At 54.5% G+C, this 17,218-nt stretch overlaps 3 protein-coding genes across 16 annotated transcripts in view; 2 read left to right on the top strand and 1 right to left on the bottom strand.

Moving 5' to 3' along the window:
* The first annotated feature begins 264 nt into the window (after window positions 1-264).
* TULP2 (TUB like protein 2) lies at window positions 265-5,622 on the top strand. Its single transcript, XM_082608326.1, has 8 exons — window positions 265-505; window positions 681-818; window positions 1,058-1,174; window positions 2,684-2,902; window positions 4,119-4,231; window positions 4,752-4,866; window positions 4,952-5,050; window positions 5,288-5,622. The coding sequence occupies exons 2-8, from the start codon at window positions 774-776 to the stop codon at window positions 5,528-5,530; spliced, it is 951 nt and encodes a 316-aa protein (XP_082464452.1). The 5' UTR covers window positions 265-505; window positions 681-773; the 3' UTR covers window positions 5,531-5,622.
* Window positions 5,623-5,698: 76 nt separating this feature from the next.
* The window catches only part of PLEKHA4 (pleckstrin homology domain containing A4), a 30,876-nt gene continuing 19,356 nt past the window's right edge, over window positions 5,699-17,218 (top strand). For 2 of the 12 annotated variants that reach the window (XM_082608311.1, XM_082608313.1), the window contains exons 1-6: window positions 5,791-5,869; window positions 13,456-13,545; window positions 14,804-14,911; window positions 16,635-16,707; window positions 16,823-16,923; window positions 17,074-17,183. In XM_082608311.1, the coding sequence (XP_082464437.1) occupies window positions 5,855-5,869; window positions 13,456-13,545; window positions 14,804-14,911; window positions 16,635-16,707; window positions 16,823-16,923; window positions 17,074-17,183 (497 nt within the window). In that variant the 5' untranslated portion in view covers window positions 5,791-5,854. Of the gene's footprint in view, window positions 5,870-12,318; window positions 12,996-13,455; window positions 13,546-14,075; window positions 14,279-14,803; window positions 14,912-16,634; window positions 16,708-16,822; window positions 16,924-17,073; window positions 17,184-17,218 lie in introns of those variants that run through there. The other 10 variants (XM_082608319.1, XM_082608316.1, XM_082608315.1 and 7 more) reach the window with 10 other exon arrangements.
* On the bottom strand, window positions 7,782-10,971 carry PPP1R15A (protein phosphatase 1 regulatory subunit 15A). Of its 3 annotated transcripts, XM_082608325.1 has the most exons (4): window positions 10,735-10,971; window positions 8,639-10,027; window positions 8,392-8,461; window positions 8,134-8,202 (listed from the first exon to the last, which is right to left on the bottom strand). In XM_082608325.1, exons 2-3 carry the CDS (start codon window positions 10,016-10,018, stop codon window positions 8,423-8,425), a joined length of 1,419 nt encoding a protein of 472 aa, XP_082464451.1. In that variant the 5' UTR covers window positions 10,019-10,027; window positions 10,735-10,971; the 3' UTR covers window positions 8,134-8,202; window positions 8,392-8,422. The 3 variants fall into 3 exon arrangements, with proteins under 3 accessions (XP_082464449.1, XP_082464451.1, XP_082464450.1); XM_082608323.1 differs by lacking the exon at window positions 8,392-8,461 and having other exon boundaries at window positions 7,782-8,202; XM_082608324.1 differs by lacking the exon at window positions 8,134-8,202 and having other exon boundaries at window positions 8,235-8,461.

Here is a 17,218-nt window from a genome sequence, read left to right as displayed (position 1 = left end):
AGGAAAGGTTCCCAGGGTCGGGCAGGAGCACAGCCCTGGAGGGAGGGGTCTGTGGGAGTGCGGGGCCTAGAGGGCTTAGAGGGGAAGGGCCTGGCGGAGCGCTGGGGCGGGGACTTGTAGATCACTAGAGCGGGGCCTGACAGAACCCTTGGGTGGAGCCCAGGAGAGCCTGAGTGCAGGGCCCGTGAGGGCCCAGGGGAAGGACCTGTGAGAGTTCGGGGGCGGGGTCAGGGAGAGCGCGGGGGCGGGGTGTGGTGCAACTAGAGGTGGGGCCCGAAAGAGTCCTGTGATTGGGCTTGTTAGAGCTCCGGGGCGGAGCCTGGGGGAGCCGGGGACCGCCCAGAAAGTGCTGGGGCGGGGCCTGGAAAAGCTCCGGGTTGCAGTTAGGCAGAAACCTCACTGCTGAAGTAGGCAAAGCCCGAGGGCCGGGACTGGGTTATTTAGAGCCGAGGTACTGGAGAGCCCGCGTGGGATTGTTTACACGCGGAATCGAGACAGTTTAGCGGTAGGGCTGTGCTTGTTGGAGTCTTGGGATAGAGTTAGGGTTCTGAGTGGGTCTCGGGGGCTTGGGTAGTCAGTCAATCAGGGACGATGTCTCGGAAACTAGTGAGGAGGCGGATCTTCTCAGATGACCGGAATTTGTACATCGTGTTAATGGGCCTTGCCTCACCTTCTCCCAGGCCCCGGGAACCCTTTCCTTCAGGAGAACGTGCCAGAGACATATCTGCGCCCTGGTGCCCGCAGTGTCCTGAGCACTGTGAGCTGCGGTGGAGATGGCAGTGGCGACCGTGGACCCCTGGTATCGCCGACAGAAGCAGGTAATCTCAAATCCTTGGGCCGCCTATACATTGGAACTCCACTCCCACTAGAACCCAGGAGTCTGGAGCCTCAGTCCTTGCTCTCCAAAGGACCCCCAGGGGCCCCATTTCCTTCACACCAAGGAGTCCAGGTCCTGAACTTTCTTCTCCAACACGCAAGAGTCTGAATCTCCAGCCCTCTCCTCCCCCAGTATTCAGAAATCCCAGTCTCCAGACCCCCTCCCTATCCTGATTACCAGACAGTTCCAATCTCGAGTTGGAGGAAGTTTCCTTGGAGGATGTTCCTGCCTCACCAGCTCCTTATGAAGAGCCTCGGGGGACTCGACACAGGGGTCGGCCAGCCCGCCAACGATCTGGTAATTTCTGGGACATTGGGTGAAATCTGGCCCCCTGGTCCATGTGGCAAATCCCCCCCCCCTTTTTGGTAACAGCTTTGTTGAGATATATTTCACATACTATACAATTCACTCATTTAAAGTTTACAATTCCATGGTTTTAAGTATACTTACCAAGATGTGTAACAATCACCACAATGAATTCTAGAACATTATCATCACCCACAAAAGAAAGCCCTATACCTTTTATCAGTCAACCCCCCACCCCCCATTTCTCCCAGACCTAAGTAACCACTAATCTAATTTCTGTCTCTTTAGATTTGCCTATTTTGGATATTTCTATATTCATATATAGAATAATACAGTATATAATCGTTTGTGATTTGCTTCTTTTGCTTAGCATGCTTTCAACGTTCATCTATGTTGTAGCATTATCAGTATTTCATTCCTTTTTATTTCTTAATATTCCACTGTGATGACATTTCCTTTCATTCTCATGACATGACCAACGATTTCAATAACAGGCCTCTGGGTTATCACCCCAAACTCCGCTCCCTCCTCCCATTTTAGTTCCCCAGTCTCCCGGATGCTCTCTCTGGGATAAGGGAAAGAGAGGACTCTAACCACTCCCTGTCCTTAGATCCAGAGCAGTCAGAGAGAGTAGGGGTCGGAAACCCAGGGGTTCTGGCCTTCTCCAGCTAGCACTGATGACCTTGTCCCGAGCTCCTGGGACCCAGGTGTCCTGAGCTCAGTCTTCTTCGGGCTTCTTCCACCCCTTAGGGGGCAGTGCTGAGGACGAGAGCGAATCCCAGGATGTTGGAGATGAATACGAGGTGCCCAGTACGAGACCAAACCCTGGGATGAATGGTGACGGGGGCCATGGAGACTTAGCCTCCAACAAGGTGGGAGGTGGCACAGGCAATGAGGACATAGGAGGAGGAGGGCTAGTTTCGGACTCTAGCGGGGACGGGACTCTAAAATTCTGCAGCCCAGTCAAGGGCCCTTTTTACTGGTGAGTGGAACCTGTTATGTTTGGGCTAGCAGAGGCGCACCATTTATTCAGTCAGTCTAGAGGATTTGAATTGATGTGAGCATATATACATTAAAACCCAGCCCCTCGAAAGGCAGCGAGCTTTGGAAAGGGTGAGAAAGGGCCAACTGGCACTCACTTTGCTACTGATGAAAGTGAGAGTTTCAGTTGAGTAGATCTGGGCGGTACTATATGTTATCTAGACCCAATGAACATTGGTATTAGAGGAATGGGCAATGCTTTCAAAGGGATGCTCCAATCGGTAGGTGGAATGGGTGCGGCTAATGGTGCTGGCCAATCAACACTTGAAGAGGGCTTGGTGGGGTGGGCCCCTTGAACGTAATGGCCAATCAGCAGGTGGCTCAGATGTTTGACCAATAGACAGAAAACTTGGTCGAGAGAGGGCGTAACCCTGAGCTGGGATGGCCAATCGCTAGTTGGCAAGGCGGGGGAGGGCGGGTCTCGGCTGTCCCTCAACTTGAATTTGGCGCGTGGGCTAGAGCGAAGACCTGGAAGAGAAGAAAGAGGAGTCGGAATCTACAGTGAGGAACTCCCAATGGGCGGCCGACGAAGAGGTGTCCGAGGCTCCGGAAGGCGCGGGCGGCGCGGGCAACAGCGATGTGGGGAGCTCGCTCCGCTCGCCTCCCCGCACCCCAGGCCCTCGGCTGGGCGAGGACATGGAAGCGTATGTGCTGCGGCCAGCGCTGCGCGGTCGCACGGTACAGTGTCGCATCAGCCGCGACAAGCGCGGGGTAGACAAGGGCATGTTCCCTTTCTACTATCTCTACCTGGAGGCGGCCGACGGCCGAAAGGTGCGGTCTGGCAGCCTCGGAAACAAGTCCCACCTCCCAAGGGCAAGTCCCGCCCCTTTCTGAGAGAGGTCAAGACAGGCGAATCCAGGCCTTGCTCGTCATTGAACTAGGACTGGTTAGCTCCAGCGCCAAGTCCTGCCCTTCACAGCACTAGGCTTCTTTCCTCTCAGAGCCCGATAGGCCCTCCCCATCCCATAATCCAGCCCCGTCCACTCTGGAGTTGGGCCCGCCTTTCTCAAAGCTAGGCCGCGCCCCGTCGGGAGGTCCCAAGCCCCACCCCTTACAGACCCTCGTGAGGTACGGGCCCCATCTTTTTCGATCCAAGTCTGGCCCCTCAGTGAGCCTTCTGTATTATCAGGCCCCACCCAATGCTGGGACAGGCCCCGCCTCTCAGGAGCCAAGCCCCTTGCTTCGTGGATTTTCCACCCATAGCCAAGCGACGCCCCTCTCAGTCTGGCCATTCCTCTCTCAAGTGTGGTCGCTTCTCCTCAATTACTCATTCTCTCCCAGAAAGAGGCTTTTCTTCTACTCAGTGCCAGACCTGTTTTTTCCCGATGAAACACGTACTGAAGTCCTGCTGCGATGTTCCAAGTGAGGCTCTTCCCTATTCTCCAAAGCCAGGCCCTGCCTGCCAGTCAGGCTCGCCCCTCCCTGGGCTCAGCCCCAACCCTGAACTCAATGGCCGAAGGAATAAGGGGGAGATATTAAGATGTGAAATGGGGCTTCCCTGGTGGTGCAGTGGTTTATTGTCCGCCTGCCGATGCAGGGGATACGGGTTCGTGCCCCGGTCTGGGAAGATCCCACATCCCGCGGAGCGGCTAGGCCCGTGAGCCTTGGCCACTGAGCTTGTGCTCCGCAACGGGAGAGACCACAACAGTGAGAGGCCCGCGTACCGCAAAAAAAAAAAAAAAAAAAAAAAAAGATGTGAAATGAAGTTCCCCATTCAGGACCCAGCTGATGACTTCCTTCAGTGAGAACCGCATCTCCCAGCAAGCCTTGGGACGCTTATTGCTCCATTACCCTTTCCTCTGTCTTGGGGACATGGTGTTTCCTTGTCTTTGGACCCCTCGCCCTAGCCAAATACCAGAAATCGATTCTAATGGGCTGTTTCTCACATCCACAGCACTTCCTTCTGGCTGGGCGCAAGAGAAAAAGGAGCAAAACCTCTAATTACCTCGTCTCCCTGGACCCCACAGACCTATCTCGGGATGGGGAAAACTTTGTGGGCAAAGTCAGGTGGGCAGAGTCCTGATGTGTGTGATAAACAGGTGGTAGAGGGCCGGGGGTTGGGGTGGAGGGGAAGGGGACAATTGAACTACATTTCCCAGCGGGCTTTAGAGTACAAGTTCCACCTGCCCTACAACTTTTTCTCTTGGGGACTGATGGGTTTTGTAGTTCTTCAAGTTGCAACCCCAGGGTAGTTGGGGATAGAACTGAAAGCTTTGGAGCAGAGGCTGGCATTTAAGACATTTGACTTCTTGAGAGACACGGGGCTGGCATTCCTAAGTTCCTGTGGGAGAAGAGGGCTGGGATATGTGAGTTCTTTTGTCTTGGAAGAGCGTTCCTAAAGGGCCAAGGCAGGAAATCATGGCTCACCAAAGAAAGAGAGGGGGCTGGGACTGGATACATGGAACATGGAACATGAGTCTTTTGTAGAGGATTGATCGGAAGAGTTCATGAGATGACATGGGAAAACAGTTAATGTAAAACAGGAATAATTATTATTTTTATTCTGACCACTTCGCTCCTGGAGCAGATCTAATGTCTTGGGCACCAAATTCACCATCTTCGACAATGGGGTGAATCCAGAAAGGAAGAATTTTGTCCCAGAGACTGCTCGGATCAGGGAGGAGCTGGGGGCTGTGTGTTATGTGAGTGTCCGGGAGACGAGAAAGAGTGAAGCAGGATGGTGGGGAGGGAGAAAGAAGCAGGCCAAATGGAGCATACTACCCTCAGGAGACCAACGTCTTGGGATTCCGAGGGCCCCGGAAAATGACTGTGATCATTCCAGGAATCGACGCCCAGAACCAGAAAATCAGTGTCCAGCCACAAAATGTGAGTCCGCCAAGGTTGAGTGTCTCTGGGTCAATGGGGAGGAAGGGCTGGGGGACCGGCCATAGGTCCTAAGGGGAGAGGGAGCCGATGGATTGCATAAGGTCATATATGAAGACGGGAGGACTTTGTCAGACTTATGTTTTTCAGGAAGGAGAGCCTAGGGACTCAAAATTCTGCGTCTGGAGGAAAAAAGCTGGTTGGTAGTTGGTTAACCACGTCCCCTACTTTACCCTCTAGGAACAGGAGTCGCTATTGAGTCGTCTCCAACGGGGGGCCAGCCAGGGGCTGGTCCTGCTGCAAAATAAAACCCCATCGTGGAGCGACGAGAGCGGCGCCTATGTGCTCAATTTTCATGGTCGCGTCACTAGGACCTCGGTCAAGAACTTCCAGATCGTGCATCCGGATGACCGTGAGCTCCTAGGAACTGGTTTACCTGGGCAAGGGAGCAGGACAAGAACTACTTCTCCCATTAGCACTTGAGCGTTTTTCTAGGCAGAGCCGACTCCACGCTATTGCAAAGCCTATTGGGAAGTGTAGTTTACAAGGCCCTCTGCCATGTAAACTGCACTTCCGGAGGATTCCGTGCATAGTGAGGGCGCCGCACAGCCTCTCGGGAGTCGTAGTTCTCGCGGCTCAGAGGCCCGCGGCAGGGAAATGACACCCGCTCCTCTTAATTCCTGACTTCCTTCTCAGCGGACTACCTGGTGCTCCAGTTCGGTCGCGTAGCCCCAGACACGTTCACCATGGACTTCCGCTTCCCACTTTGTCCGCTCCAAGCCTTCGCCATCTGCTTGTCCATTTTCGATGGGAAGCTGGCATGTGAGTAATTCAATGAAATACTCTCATCAGCTTGTGTGCCTGCTCGTTTGGAGAAAGGGCCCCAGCGTGCCTTCTTTTGCACCAGTTTACTAATAACCAACACTTATTAGACGCCGCCTGAGTGCCCCGTCCTGTGCTCTAGGCAGTGGGCTGTTCGGCAGCACTTGCCCTCCCGAAATCACAGTCCGATCATGGGGGATGGGTCTTAAACAACAAAAAAATCAAAATGCTCGTCTGCTATGAACGAGGAATGCACACAAGTTGGCTGGGTCAGAGCAAGATATCTCTTAAAAATTTTTTTTTCATCTACATCTTAAGAATCACAAGGAACTAGCTGAGCCAGAGGGGTCAGGGACCGGAACAGACAGTAGCCACAGCTCATACAGAGGTCTTAAGGTGGAAGGGGGCTTGGTCGGTTTGGAAATGAAAGGATAGTGTAGCAGAAGCCTGGGGAACCAATGGGGAGGGACAAGGTATGAGGCTGGATAGGGTGCAGGACGTTTGGGCCACTCTTTTTTTTTTTTTAATTAACTAATTTATTTATTAATTTTATTTTTTATTTTTGGCTGTGTTGGGTCTTCGTTGCTGTGCGCCGGCTTTCTCTAGTTGTGGCGAGCAGGGTCTACTCTTTGTTGCGGTGCGTGGGCTTCCCATCCCAGTGGCTTCTCTTGTTGCGGAGCAAGGGCTCTACGTGCGTGGGCTTCAGTAGTTGTGGCATGCAGGCTCAGTAGTTGTGGCACGCAGGCTCTAGAGCGCAGGCTCAGTAGTTGTGGTGCACGGGCTTAGTTGCTCCATGGCATGTGGGATCTTCCTGGACCAGGGCTCGAACCTGTGTCTCCTGCACTGGCAGGCGGATTCTTAACCACTGCGCCACCAGGGAAGCCTGGGCCTTTTTTTTTTTCTCCCAAGCCTCTGTTCTCTTTTTTTTTTTTTTTTTTTTACTCTTTAGTTCCTCTTAATATTTTTTTATTATTATTTATTTTTTGGCTGTGTTGGGTCTTTGTTGCTGCACACGGGCTTTCTCTAGTTGTGGTGAGTGGGAGCTACTCTTTGTTGCAGTGTGCGGGCTTCTCATTGCAGTGGCTTCTCTTGTTGCGGAGCATGGGCTCTAGGCGCGCGGGCTTCAGTAGTTGTGGCATGCAGGCTCTGGAGTGCAGGCTCAGTAGTTGTGGCGCATGGGCTTAATTGCTCCGCAGCATGTGGGATCTTCCCAGACCAGGGCTCGAACCCGAACCCGTGTGCCCTGCATTGGCAGGTGGATCTTTAACCACTGAGTCACCAGGGAAGCCCCCCGGGCCACTTTTGTTTGAACTGCTGTGAAGAGTTCTAAGCTGGTGAGGTACAGTAGGATGGGTAATTGGAAGACATCCATTAGAGTGAGAATAAATACTAGCCAACACTTATGTTATTTGACAAACATTGTTTTAATTATGACTTCCTTTGGGGCCTTACAAACTCATAAGGTATGTGCAATTGTTAGACGCATTTTACAGATAAGGAAACTGAGTCTGTGGACACATGATTTATAAATGTGAAATCAGGCCCACTCATAAATGTGAAAGCCTTGAGGAACTCACCGCATCTGCCAGTAGGAGGATGAGTCTTTGTATTCCAGGGACACACAGAAAACTGGAGCTTAACCCTTTTTTGGTGAGTCCAGTTCCCAGCTGCCTTGGGGAGATAACTGTCTGGGGTTTAATCAAATTTAGGTGGAAGCCAAAGAAAAACGACAAAACCCACCAGTCTTTAGTTCAAAAGAAGCCTCGGGATGGGAAGAGGCAAATTCAAGGGATGATGGGAAATGTAGTTTATCCTCTATTGAGAGGCTCGCCTTTATGCTGTTCCCCCGCAACTGTTTTGGGGACCCAGGAATAGTGGATGGTGTCAGTTCAGACACACACGGAGACGCTGCTCACTATGAAAAGCTTTATTCCTTATATAAACCAACACTTAAAAATAAATAGTTAATAACACGAAAACTACTTCATCTTAGCCATGCCTCCCACTGAGGTCCAGGCAAGGAGACACACAGGGAGGAGATGGAGAGGCCAGAATGTGGCTCAAAGGTGTGGTCTGCATGGGGACACGGGTAAGGTCGGGGTAGGGGCAGGTATGGTGGCCAGAGAAGTGGGAGGGTTCCCGAGGCGTGCCCAGGCCCTGGCCCGGGCAGCAGGGGTGAGGTAGGGACCCAGCTCCTCTTGGGCTCGGGCGATGCGTCGGGCAAAGCGGCTGCAATCCCGGGCAAACTGCTCCCAGGGGCCTCTGCGGGCGGCCTGGGCGGGTGCCGCCCAGACAGCCAGGAGATGGACGGAGACCTTCTCAGAGAAGCGCACCTGGAGATGGACCGTCACAGACATGGGGAGACAGAGAGATACAGACACAAGATACAAATGGCCACAGGTTGGGGGGTGTGGGAAGAGGGAGGGAGACAGAGAGAGAGAACCAAACAAAAATTAGTGGCACAGCAACGCTTGTTATCTGGTTAGTCATTCACCCACCAGCGGATCCTCCATCTGACTCACAGAAGATGGAGGTAGTTCCCTGGGGTTGACGTCAGCGCAGCTGCTCCTTCATCCCACAAAGGCGCAGCCTCTTGCAAAGGATTGCATTACAGTGAAAACAGCTGTCCCAGCGGAGCTCACATGCAACCCTCTGCAACATGGGGGACCCAGGAATCGGGGCCTCCAGCCCTTTGGCCCCCAGGCCCAGGAGTTCCAGCTCCCAGCCCTCTCCTCGCTAACCTCAAGAATCTGAGCCCTCAGCACCCACCTTTCTGGTCTTTAGGGGAGGCTCAGGGTCCCGATGCCTGGTGGGGGTTTTTGCAGACTTGAGGCGCGCTTGCAGACGGAGGGGCAGCGGAGGAGGTGCCCAAGGAGGTGGGGCCTTCTCTCCAGGTAAATAGATGGCCACTCGCAAGGGGCAGGGCTCAGCCTCTCCCCATTCTGTGGCAGCTTTCCCTCCCTCTGTTTCCTCTCCAGGCTGATATATCCGGTCCCTGAAGAGGGCACTCTGGGCCTGAAGGGAGGGACTTGGTTCCAAGTCAGCTGCTTCTGATTCATCATCTTCATCCTCATTCTCACCCTCACACTCAGTTTCCTCCTCTGTGTCCTCTCCTGGCCGGTACACCCAGGCCCTCAGGAAGGCACTTGTGGGTGGGATGGAAGAGGAAGCCTCAGCTTCTCCTGAATCACTGTCCTCCTCCTCCTCTTCTTCCTCTGTGATCTCACTGGATTGATGCTGCCAGGTCCTGAGCGGGGGCCTCTGGGCTGGAACTGGGGAGTGTGGCTCTGGGTCAGCTTCTCCTTTCTCAGCTTTTTTGGGCTTCTCCTCCTCAGGCTCCCCTCCTGAACAACATTCCCAGGCCCTGAGGTGGGAGCCTGCAGATGAGGGGCAAATGGAGGTCTCCATGGCTGCTTTATTCTCTGTTCTTTCTTCCTCTGTGGCTCCATCCACGGGGCAGCACACCCAAGCTCTGGGCTTGGATCCCAGAGCTAAGGGAGACGCAGATGTTCTAGGAGCTTCTTTATTTACAGCTTCTTCCTCCTCCTCCTCCTCCTCCTCTTCCTCTTCCTCCACCCCGGGACAACGCTCCCAGTGTGATGGAGGAAAAGAGAACGTGATCACTTCTTTATCTTCAGTAACCTCTTCGTCCTTAGATTCCTCCTCCCCAGGAAGGTCTTGCAGGGATGTTATCAGAAGGCTGGGGGACAGGGGAGCAGGCTGGCCATCCATAAATTCACTTCCCTGCTCTCTAGGGATACTGGTTGCTTCTTCCCTGCCATACTCTTCGTCATCATCATCTGAAAGTCCCCAGGCTTCAAGAAGAGAACACTTGGTTTCCAGGTCAGGGCAGGCCCCCCGGGATGCTTCTCCATCCTCCTCAGCTGCCCCACTGTCTCCAGTCTCCTCTTGAGGCTGCCTGCCCTTGGGGGCATGGTGAGTGGCCAGAGAAGCCTTAGCTTCTCCCTCCGGGACAGCTTCTCCCTGATCTGTTCCGGTTACTGCTTCCACCAACCAGGGCTCTGGAGATCCTGGGCCTCTCAGGTGTCTCCAGGCCCAGCTGAGAAGGCCCACCAGCGGGGACACGAGATAGAAGGGGTGGGTATCCCTCCAGGGGGCAGGCTGATGGGGCACTTGGCCTGGGGCCATCTGTCTGGACTGGGAAAAAGGGAGAAAAAAGAGGAATCAAGTTTAGAAGCCTAGGGGGTAGTATCAGAGGATGACCCTGAGTCATAGCAACGGAAATAGTAACACAGATAGCAACAGGAGAGTCCCTGCCCCGCATTCCTTTCTGATCCCAGCCACTCCCATCTCTGTCCCTTGTTTCGCCACCTCTTCTCTCAGTACCCAAGAGTCTGGGTCCCCATTCTCTCTGTCCTTAGCTCAACAAGCCTCTGGCCCCATCCGCTCTCACCCGTAAGTCCTAGTCCCAAGAAGAGAGAACACAGGTCCTCTACTTGCTTCTCTTGGGGACAAAGTCCTGGTTCCTGCTTCTCGCACCCTCCTGTGGATCGACAAATCAGACCCCCATCACCCTCCTCCCTCGGAGACTCAAATATTCCGATCCCCAGGTGGTTCCTTCACTGGGGACCCAAGAGCCTGGCTCCCAGACCCCTCCTCCGTCTGGCTCAGGACTCCAAGTTCCCAATTCCTTCTGCTTCCTAAGTCCGAGCCCTGGGGTCCGTCCCACTCCTCCATACACAAGAGTTCAGGTTCACAGGCCCTCCTTAGGACCCAGGAGTCCGGGCCCCGAACCCTCCTGTTTCGGAACCCAGAAGTCCGAGCTCCCTCCTCATGACTGACCAGCAGTCTGATCCCAGCCCCCAAACCCCTGGGGACCTAGGTGTTCCGATACCCCAACTCACTGGCTCGGGACCGTGCGTCACCCTGGGGGCAGGAGCGCCGGCTGGGGCTGCCACAAGCGATCACAGGTTCGGACGGTTCGGGAGGCCAGCGCGTTCATCTCGCCCTCCGGCGTTGGGCTCGGGATCTCAAGTTGTCACCGGCTGCTGAAAGTGCTGTCGCGACAAAGGGGCGCGGGATCGTGCCGGGAGACGCTAAAACACAAACAAGTGGGAAACTAAAATGGTGTGCGCTGACGCTACCCGCAGGGCTTTTATAGGCCAACGCTGCCGGACGTGCTAACGCCAAGAGAGGAGGCGGGGTTTCGAAACGTAAACGTGAGGATCTGAGCGGAAAACAAGGTTGGACTTCTCGCGGAGATTCCGGGCTTTTTGACGTCACGGCGGCGGCGGCGGCGTTTCCAAGCGTGGCCACGCCCCAAGCAAGAGAGCTGTTACTCAAACGCGTGAACTGCTTAAGCAGTGAGGGAGCTCGCGTAACCCCTGTTCCAGGCAGATGCCTCCCCGGCTATTTAACCAGCAGGCCCCAGTCTAGAGTGTCCCACTTTCCCATCCGGTCGGCTTCCTACCCGGTGTGGGAGAGTATTATTGTTTCCATTTCACAGATGGGAAAACTGAGGCTTGGGAATGAAATCACTTGCTCAAGGTGGTCACAGCAGTGTCTAGATTCATTGCAAAAGAGACAAAATGTGTAAGCCCCCTGAAGTCGGGCACCTTGCATTGCTCACTGCCTGGCACATAGTAGGTGCTCAACAAATATGTGGTGAGGGGATACTAAACCAAAAACTCGGACCCCTTCCCTGTCTCAGGCACAAGGTTCCACTCTTAGGTTTCACCTGCTTCAAATTTGTACAAAACCTCTGCTTACACAAAGTGAAATTCTGGCTGGGGAACACCAACGGAACCTCATGGGAGAGTGGGGTCTTCTGCCACAAATTCCAGGCCCAGGGACACAATCCCAGTCCCGCCGCACCACCCACCCCTGACCTGGTCTGTAATGTTTTCCCTCAAAATACACCCAGAACCCATGTCTCCCTCCTGAGGGGGTCAACCTCAGTCTAGAAGAGAATTTTCATCTGAATCTGAGGTGGAGATTGACACTGGCCATTTGACCATTCTTTCGCCAGCACCCAGGGATCGGGGGCCACTCCCTCCTCACTGGAGGTCCATCCACTTAAAGCCACACTTCCAGACCCCCAGCTCTATTCCCAGCTCCGGCGTCCTGACTCCTAGCTCACACCTTCCCAGGTACCCTGGAGTCTCAGCCCCGACCCCTTCCAAGATCCTAGCCATCTCCTTTCGGGGGAGGGGCGTGGTGCCCATGACTTAGGCCCCTGACTACCACCAGCCCACAGAGGCCCTGGAGTCCAGGCCCAGCTCCTACTCTCCAAACATTTAGGAATCCCAGCTTCAGCCTTTATGGGACCCTGGTTCCCCAGGCTCCAGTCCAACAGGGACCTAGGAATCCGGGAGGGGGTTGTGTGTGGCCCCTCAGCATGGGGTCAGCTGAGCCAGAGGTCAGGCTGTGGTGGGGAGGCCAAGAGGGGCGGGGTCAGCTGGGATTGGGAGGGGAGGCAGCCGCGTGGGCGGCTGGCAGACGGAGGGAAGGACCCACAGAGAGGAAAGAGAAACTGGGAGAGCGGGGAAGAGAGAAAGTCAGAAGGGAAATCTGAGCGAGAAGGAAACAGTAGACGTGGAGGGCCACGGAGAAAGAGAAAGAGATTGAGTGTACGGGAGAGAGAGAGACAAGGGGGAACAGAGAGGGAGAGAGCGAGAGGGAGAGCGAGAGCTAGAGGGAGAGCGAGAGAGAGAGAGAGAGAGAGAGAGAGAGAGAGAGAGCGAGAGGGGGAGAGAGGGAGGAGGAGGGAGGGGAGAGAGAGAGAGAGAACGGGATGGAGAGTTAAAGAAGGGACTCCATGAGTCCCAGAAAAAGATTTGGACAGAACCAGAAAGATTGGAGAGAAAGTGATATGGGGGTGGGGATGCTGCCAAGGAGGAATGCATAAAAGAGAGACTGGAAGAGACAGAGATTAGAGAGAGACAGAAGGTGAGACTGGAGAGAGAGACAGTATAAGAGGAAGGTAGAGCGTGAGAGGAAGACTCACTATCAGAGACAAAGAGACAAAAGGGTGTGGAAGAGCAGGTGAGAACTGAGGGCTGGGAGAGGCATCCCCTAAGGGGCAGAGGAGGAGGGGGACTGTGCCTGGGTGTCCCAGCTTCCACGCTGCCCTCTTGTGCTCTCTGTCCTTGGGACCCCAGAGCTGGTAAGTTCCCTGGCTGGGCTGGGAGGGAGGAGCTGCCTGGGTGCACTTTCCTGGTGCCCGGGTCTCAGTGGGGATGTTCTGGGGGTGCACGTGGGAGGGCAGGAGACAGGTAGCTGGGGGGCAGCTGGAAAGAGACAGGGAATGGGGGCTCTTGAGCACAGAGAGGGTCAAATTCCTGGCCAGTGTGCGGGGGGGGGGCAAGAATAAAGGGGCTCCTATTCTCTGTCTCTGGCTGCAGACAGCTGCCCCCTCCCCGCAGCTGCCAGTGCCGCCCACCTCTCTTGGCATCACTATTGGTATGCGGTCCCGGGCCAGGGCCTCCCCCAGTTCCCCCAGGCCCCAAACAACAGGCTCTTTCTCCTCAGCCTCCTCCGACCTGCAAGCCCCTGACCCTGTCTCTGTCCCCAGCCGGGTCATCTGCAGAGAGGCACACACAGCCCCTTTTTTTTCTCTCCCCAAGCCCTTGATGGAGGAAGGCAGACCTCGGAGCAGCCTCAGCCTGGCCAGCAGCGCCTCTACCATTTCCTCGCTCAGCAGCCTGAGCACCAAGGTTCGAGCTTCTTGGTGGGGCTGGTGAGGGGAGGGGGTGCTCTGGGCTGCCCCATCCTCCTGTTTCCGAACCCTGGTTTCGGTGCCACCCGAGGGACTCTGATAGTCAAAAGCAAGGATCTTTAGCAATGGGGTGTGCCGAGCCTAGCAAGGTCCGAAATTTCCCACCCGCCACAGCTAGGAATTCAGAGGCACTCCCAGCTGTCCCCACCCCTTGTATTTTCCTAATTCGAAGCCAGAGTAACAACCCTGCTTAACTCTGGTTGCTAAGATAAGGCCACTCCCCAGCCGTGACCTCCCCTCTCCCCAGCCAGGAACTCAGTGGCTACTCTTATTAGGACTGAGAAATCCGTGTCCTGTCTCTTGCCATCCCATCTACCCAGTTCTGAAATCTGATAAAGGAAAGACCCTTCTCCAACAATAAATATGCCCCATGTGGCCTGAGATTCTTGCATCCCAAATCATCACCCCAGCCCAAAGTTCAGTCATGACATTCATTTCCTTGTCCTCCAGGCATTCCCCTCACTCAGTTCTAGCTTCCCAAGTTCAGATTCTGTAGATTTGAACCTGACCTGGATCAGCATCATCACCAAGGAGGGGCATCCTGTGGGAATCTGGCCATATGGGTGCCTGTGGACAGGAGAGGGAGGCCCATCTACTGGGATGAAGGGATTTGGAGCTCCCACCACCACCCTGGACGTGATCGCTAAGGAATGTCTTTCCTTGGCACTGAGGTATCCTTTGATTCCAGCTGACCCATCACTAGGGACTCAGCACAGAGGTCCTCCCTGATTGTGGGGACCTCCTAGGCAGTATTGCCATCTCGGGTCCCAGAGGCTCTACTACATCTCTGGCTCTGGTGGCCAAGAGCATCCTCTCCTTGGCAGTGGATCCTTGATTCCCAAATTCCCTCCACAGTGGCCAGTAGCCTCTTCCTTGCCTCCAGACACCTCCCTCCACGCATGTAAAGTGTCTGTCAACTCTGCACTATGCACATGCAATTCTCATCCCCAAACTCAGCTCCCTCTTTATTTATTTATTTTTTAATCTCAGTTCCCCGACCAGGGATTGAACCCAGACCACAGCAGTGAAAGCGCCGAGTCCTAACCATTAGGCAACCAGGGAACTCCCTCAGCTCCCTCCTTGACCCAGTTTCTAAAGGCAGCCGAGGAGGGCCTCGGGTTGCCTGAGTCCCACTGCGCCGCCTCCCCAAGTCCATCCCAGGGCCATGTTCACTTCTGTCCTCCTTGTCTCTTCAGAAGTCCACCCGGGCGGTAAGCAAGGTGCATGCCTTCGGGAAGAGGGGCAATGCGCTCAGAAGGGACCCTAACCTCCCCGTGCACATCCGAGGCTGGCTTCATAAGCAGGTAGAGTGAGCGCAAGAAGGGAAAGGACACTCCAAGTGATGTTAGAGGCTGTGCCCCTGGCTGTCCACTGTTTCCTTCCAAGTCTTCTCCAAATATATTTTTTTGATCATTGCTTCCTCCCTTATTCTGTCGTTTCTTTCATTCATTCATTCATTCATTCAATGACCACTTTTTTTTTCATAAATTTATTTCTGCTTTATTTTATTTGGGGCTGCATTGGGTCTTCGTTGCTGCGCGCGGGCTTTCTCTAGTTGCGGCGAGCGGGGGCTACTCTTCGTTGCGGTGCGCGGGCTTCTCACTGCAGTGGCTTCTCTTGTTGTGGAGCACGGGCTCTAGGCACACGGGCTTCAGTAGTTGTGGCTCGCAGGCTCAGTAGTTGTGGCGCACGGGCTTAGTTGCTCTGCGGCATGTGGGATCTTCCCGGACCAGGGCTCGAACCCGTGTCCCCTGCATTGGCAGGCGGATTCTTAACCACTGTGCCACCAAGGAAGTCCAATGACCACTTCTTGAACATTTACAATGTGCCAAGCCCTGGGTCACATACCATGCAAATAAGACAAATAAGTATCTATCTACATTCAAAATGGGGGTGGGACAGGGATGGATAATACATTAGTATAAAACAAGTGGACTAAATGATTTCAGATGGTGGGAAATGAAGCACTGTGAAGAAATAACGCAGGAGAATGTGCCGGAAAGTGGCTGAGGGATGAGAGCTGCTTTTGACTGTTGGTGGGGGAAGGCGTCTCTGAGGAGATGACATTTGAGCTGAGGATTATAAATCAAGAAGAAGCCCATTGTATTCAGATCTGGGGGGCAGAGGGAAGCTGAAAGCAAAGGGCCCTGCAGCAGGCCAAAGTTTGGTGTTTGGAGCAGGCCAAGGTGAGAGAGAGGAGGGGCGGCAGGGCGACAGGGCGAGTTTCTCTGAGTGGGGTCCCAGACCAGCAGGGCCAGCAGCACCCGGGAACTTTCTAGAAATGCACAGTGTCGGCTCCCACCTCAGCTCTACCGACTGGAGACCTCTGGGGATGGGACCCAGGAATCTGTGTTTTCACGAGCCCTCCTGGTGATTCCCATGTGCACCCGAGTTTTAGGTTCCCTGTAAGCCAGCAAATTAGGGTAAGGAACTTGAGATTTATTCTAAGTGGGACGGGAAGCTCTGTTTTGAGCAGGGGACTCACATGGTCTGATTTATAATTTTAAAAGATCATGCTGCTTCTGTGGGAATGGATTCAAGAGGAGAACAGGGGCACAAGGTTAGAGATGGAGCAGTTCTGCAAGAGGCGATGGGGAGATGCAGGATTCAGGGTATGGCTCAGCATCACCTTCCTGGCCTCTCTGTGTCTCACACTCCGTAATGATCGGGCCAAGTCTTCCTATATAAAGCCGCTGCCCGTGTGTGGTACAGTATCTGTCCCAATCTTCCTGTAACTTCTCAATCCCCAATTGACCCGTGAGGAAAAAATGAGGTTTCTAGTGGGGAAATGACTTGCTTAAGGGCACAGTTTGAAAGTGGTGGAGCTAAGAGTCAAACTCAGGTCCACCTGTGTCCAGAATCGATGTCCTCTCAACTGCAGCCCACTGGTTTCCAGTTCTCCATCTGAATCTATTGCACCAAACATGTGTCTCTGCGCCTCTCCTTTCTTTGGGTCTTTGGCCCCAAGTGTCACTGTCTCCATCTCCTTTTTTCCCTCCCCCCTCTACTGCCACTCTGTCTCTCCAGGACAGCTCCGGGCTCCGGCTCTGGAAACGCCGCTGGTTCGTCCTCTCTGGCCATTGCCTCTTCTATTACAAGGGTCAGTGCCCCAGCTGGCATGGGGGTGGGCGGGCCCCCCTCCCACCCTCCCTTTCCTCTAGCCTCTTGGCCTCTAGATCCCTGTGTGACACTTGACCCCAGCCTGTCTTTTGCAGACAGCCGCGAGGAGAGCGTCCTGGGAAGCGTCCTGCTCCCCAGCTACAGTATCAGGCCAGATGGTCCAGGAGCCCCCCGAGGCCGGCGCTTCACCTTCACCGTGAGTCCATCCAACCCCCATGGGCACTAAGGCACTAGGCGATGGGGGCAGGCATGGAGCATCCATTACTGGAGATAAAGACCGGGGTCCATGGCATCCTTCTCTTTAGAGGGCCCGGCGGCCGGGTCCTCCAGCTTTCTCTTCCCGCAGGCGGAGCACCCGGGCATGAGGACCTACGTTCTGGCGGCTGACACGCTAGAGGACTTGAGGGGCTGGCTACGGGCACTGGGGCGGGCCTCCCGCGCGGAGGGGGACGATTGGTGAGTATAAGTACAGGCCACGCCCCTGACACTCT

The sequence above is a fragment of the Mesoplodon mirus genome, assembly GCF_964341445.2.
Source record: "Mesoplodon mirus genome assembly, chromosome: 19".
Lineage (NCBI taxonomy): Eukaryota > Metazoa > Chordata > Mammalia > Artiodactyla > Ziphiidae > Mesoplodon > Mesoplodon mirus.
The sequence above is the reverse complement of the archived record's forward strand: the minus strand, read 5'-3'. Positions and strand labels throughout refer to the sequence as shown.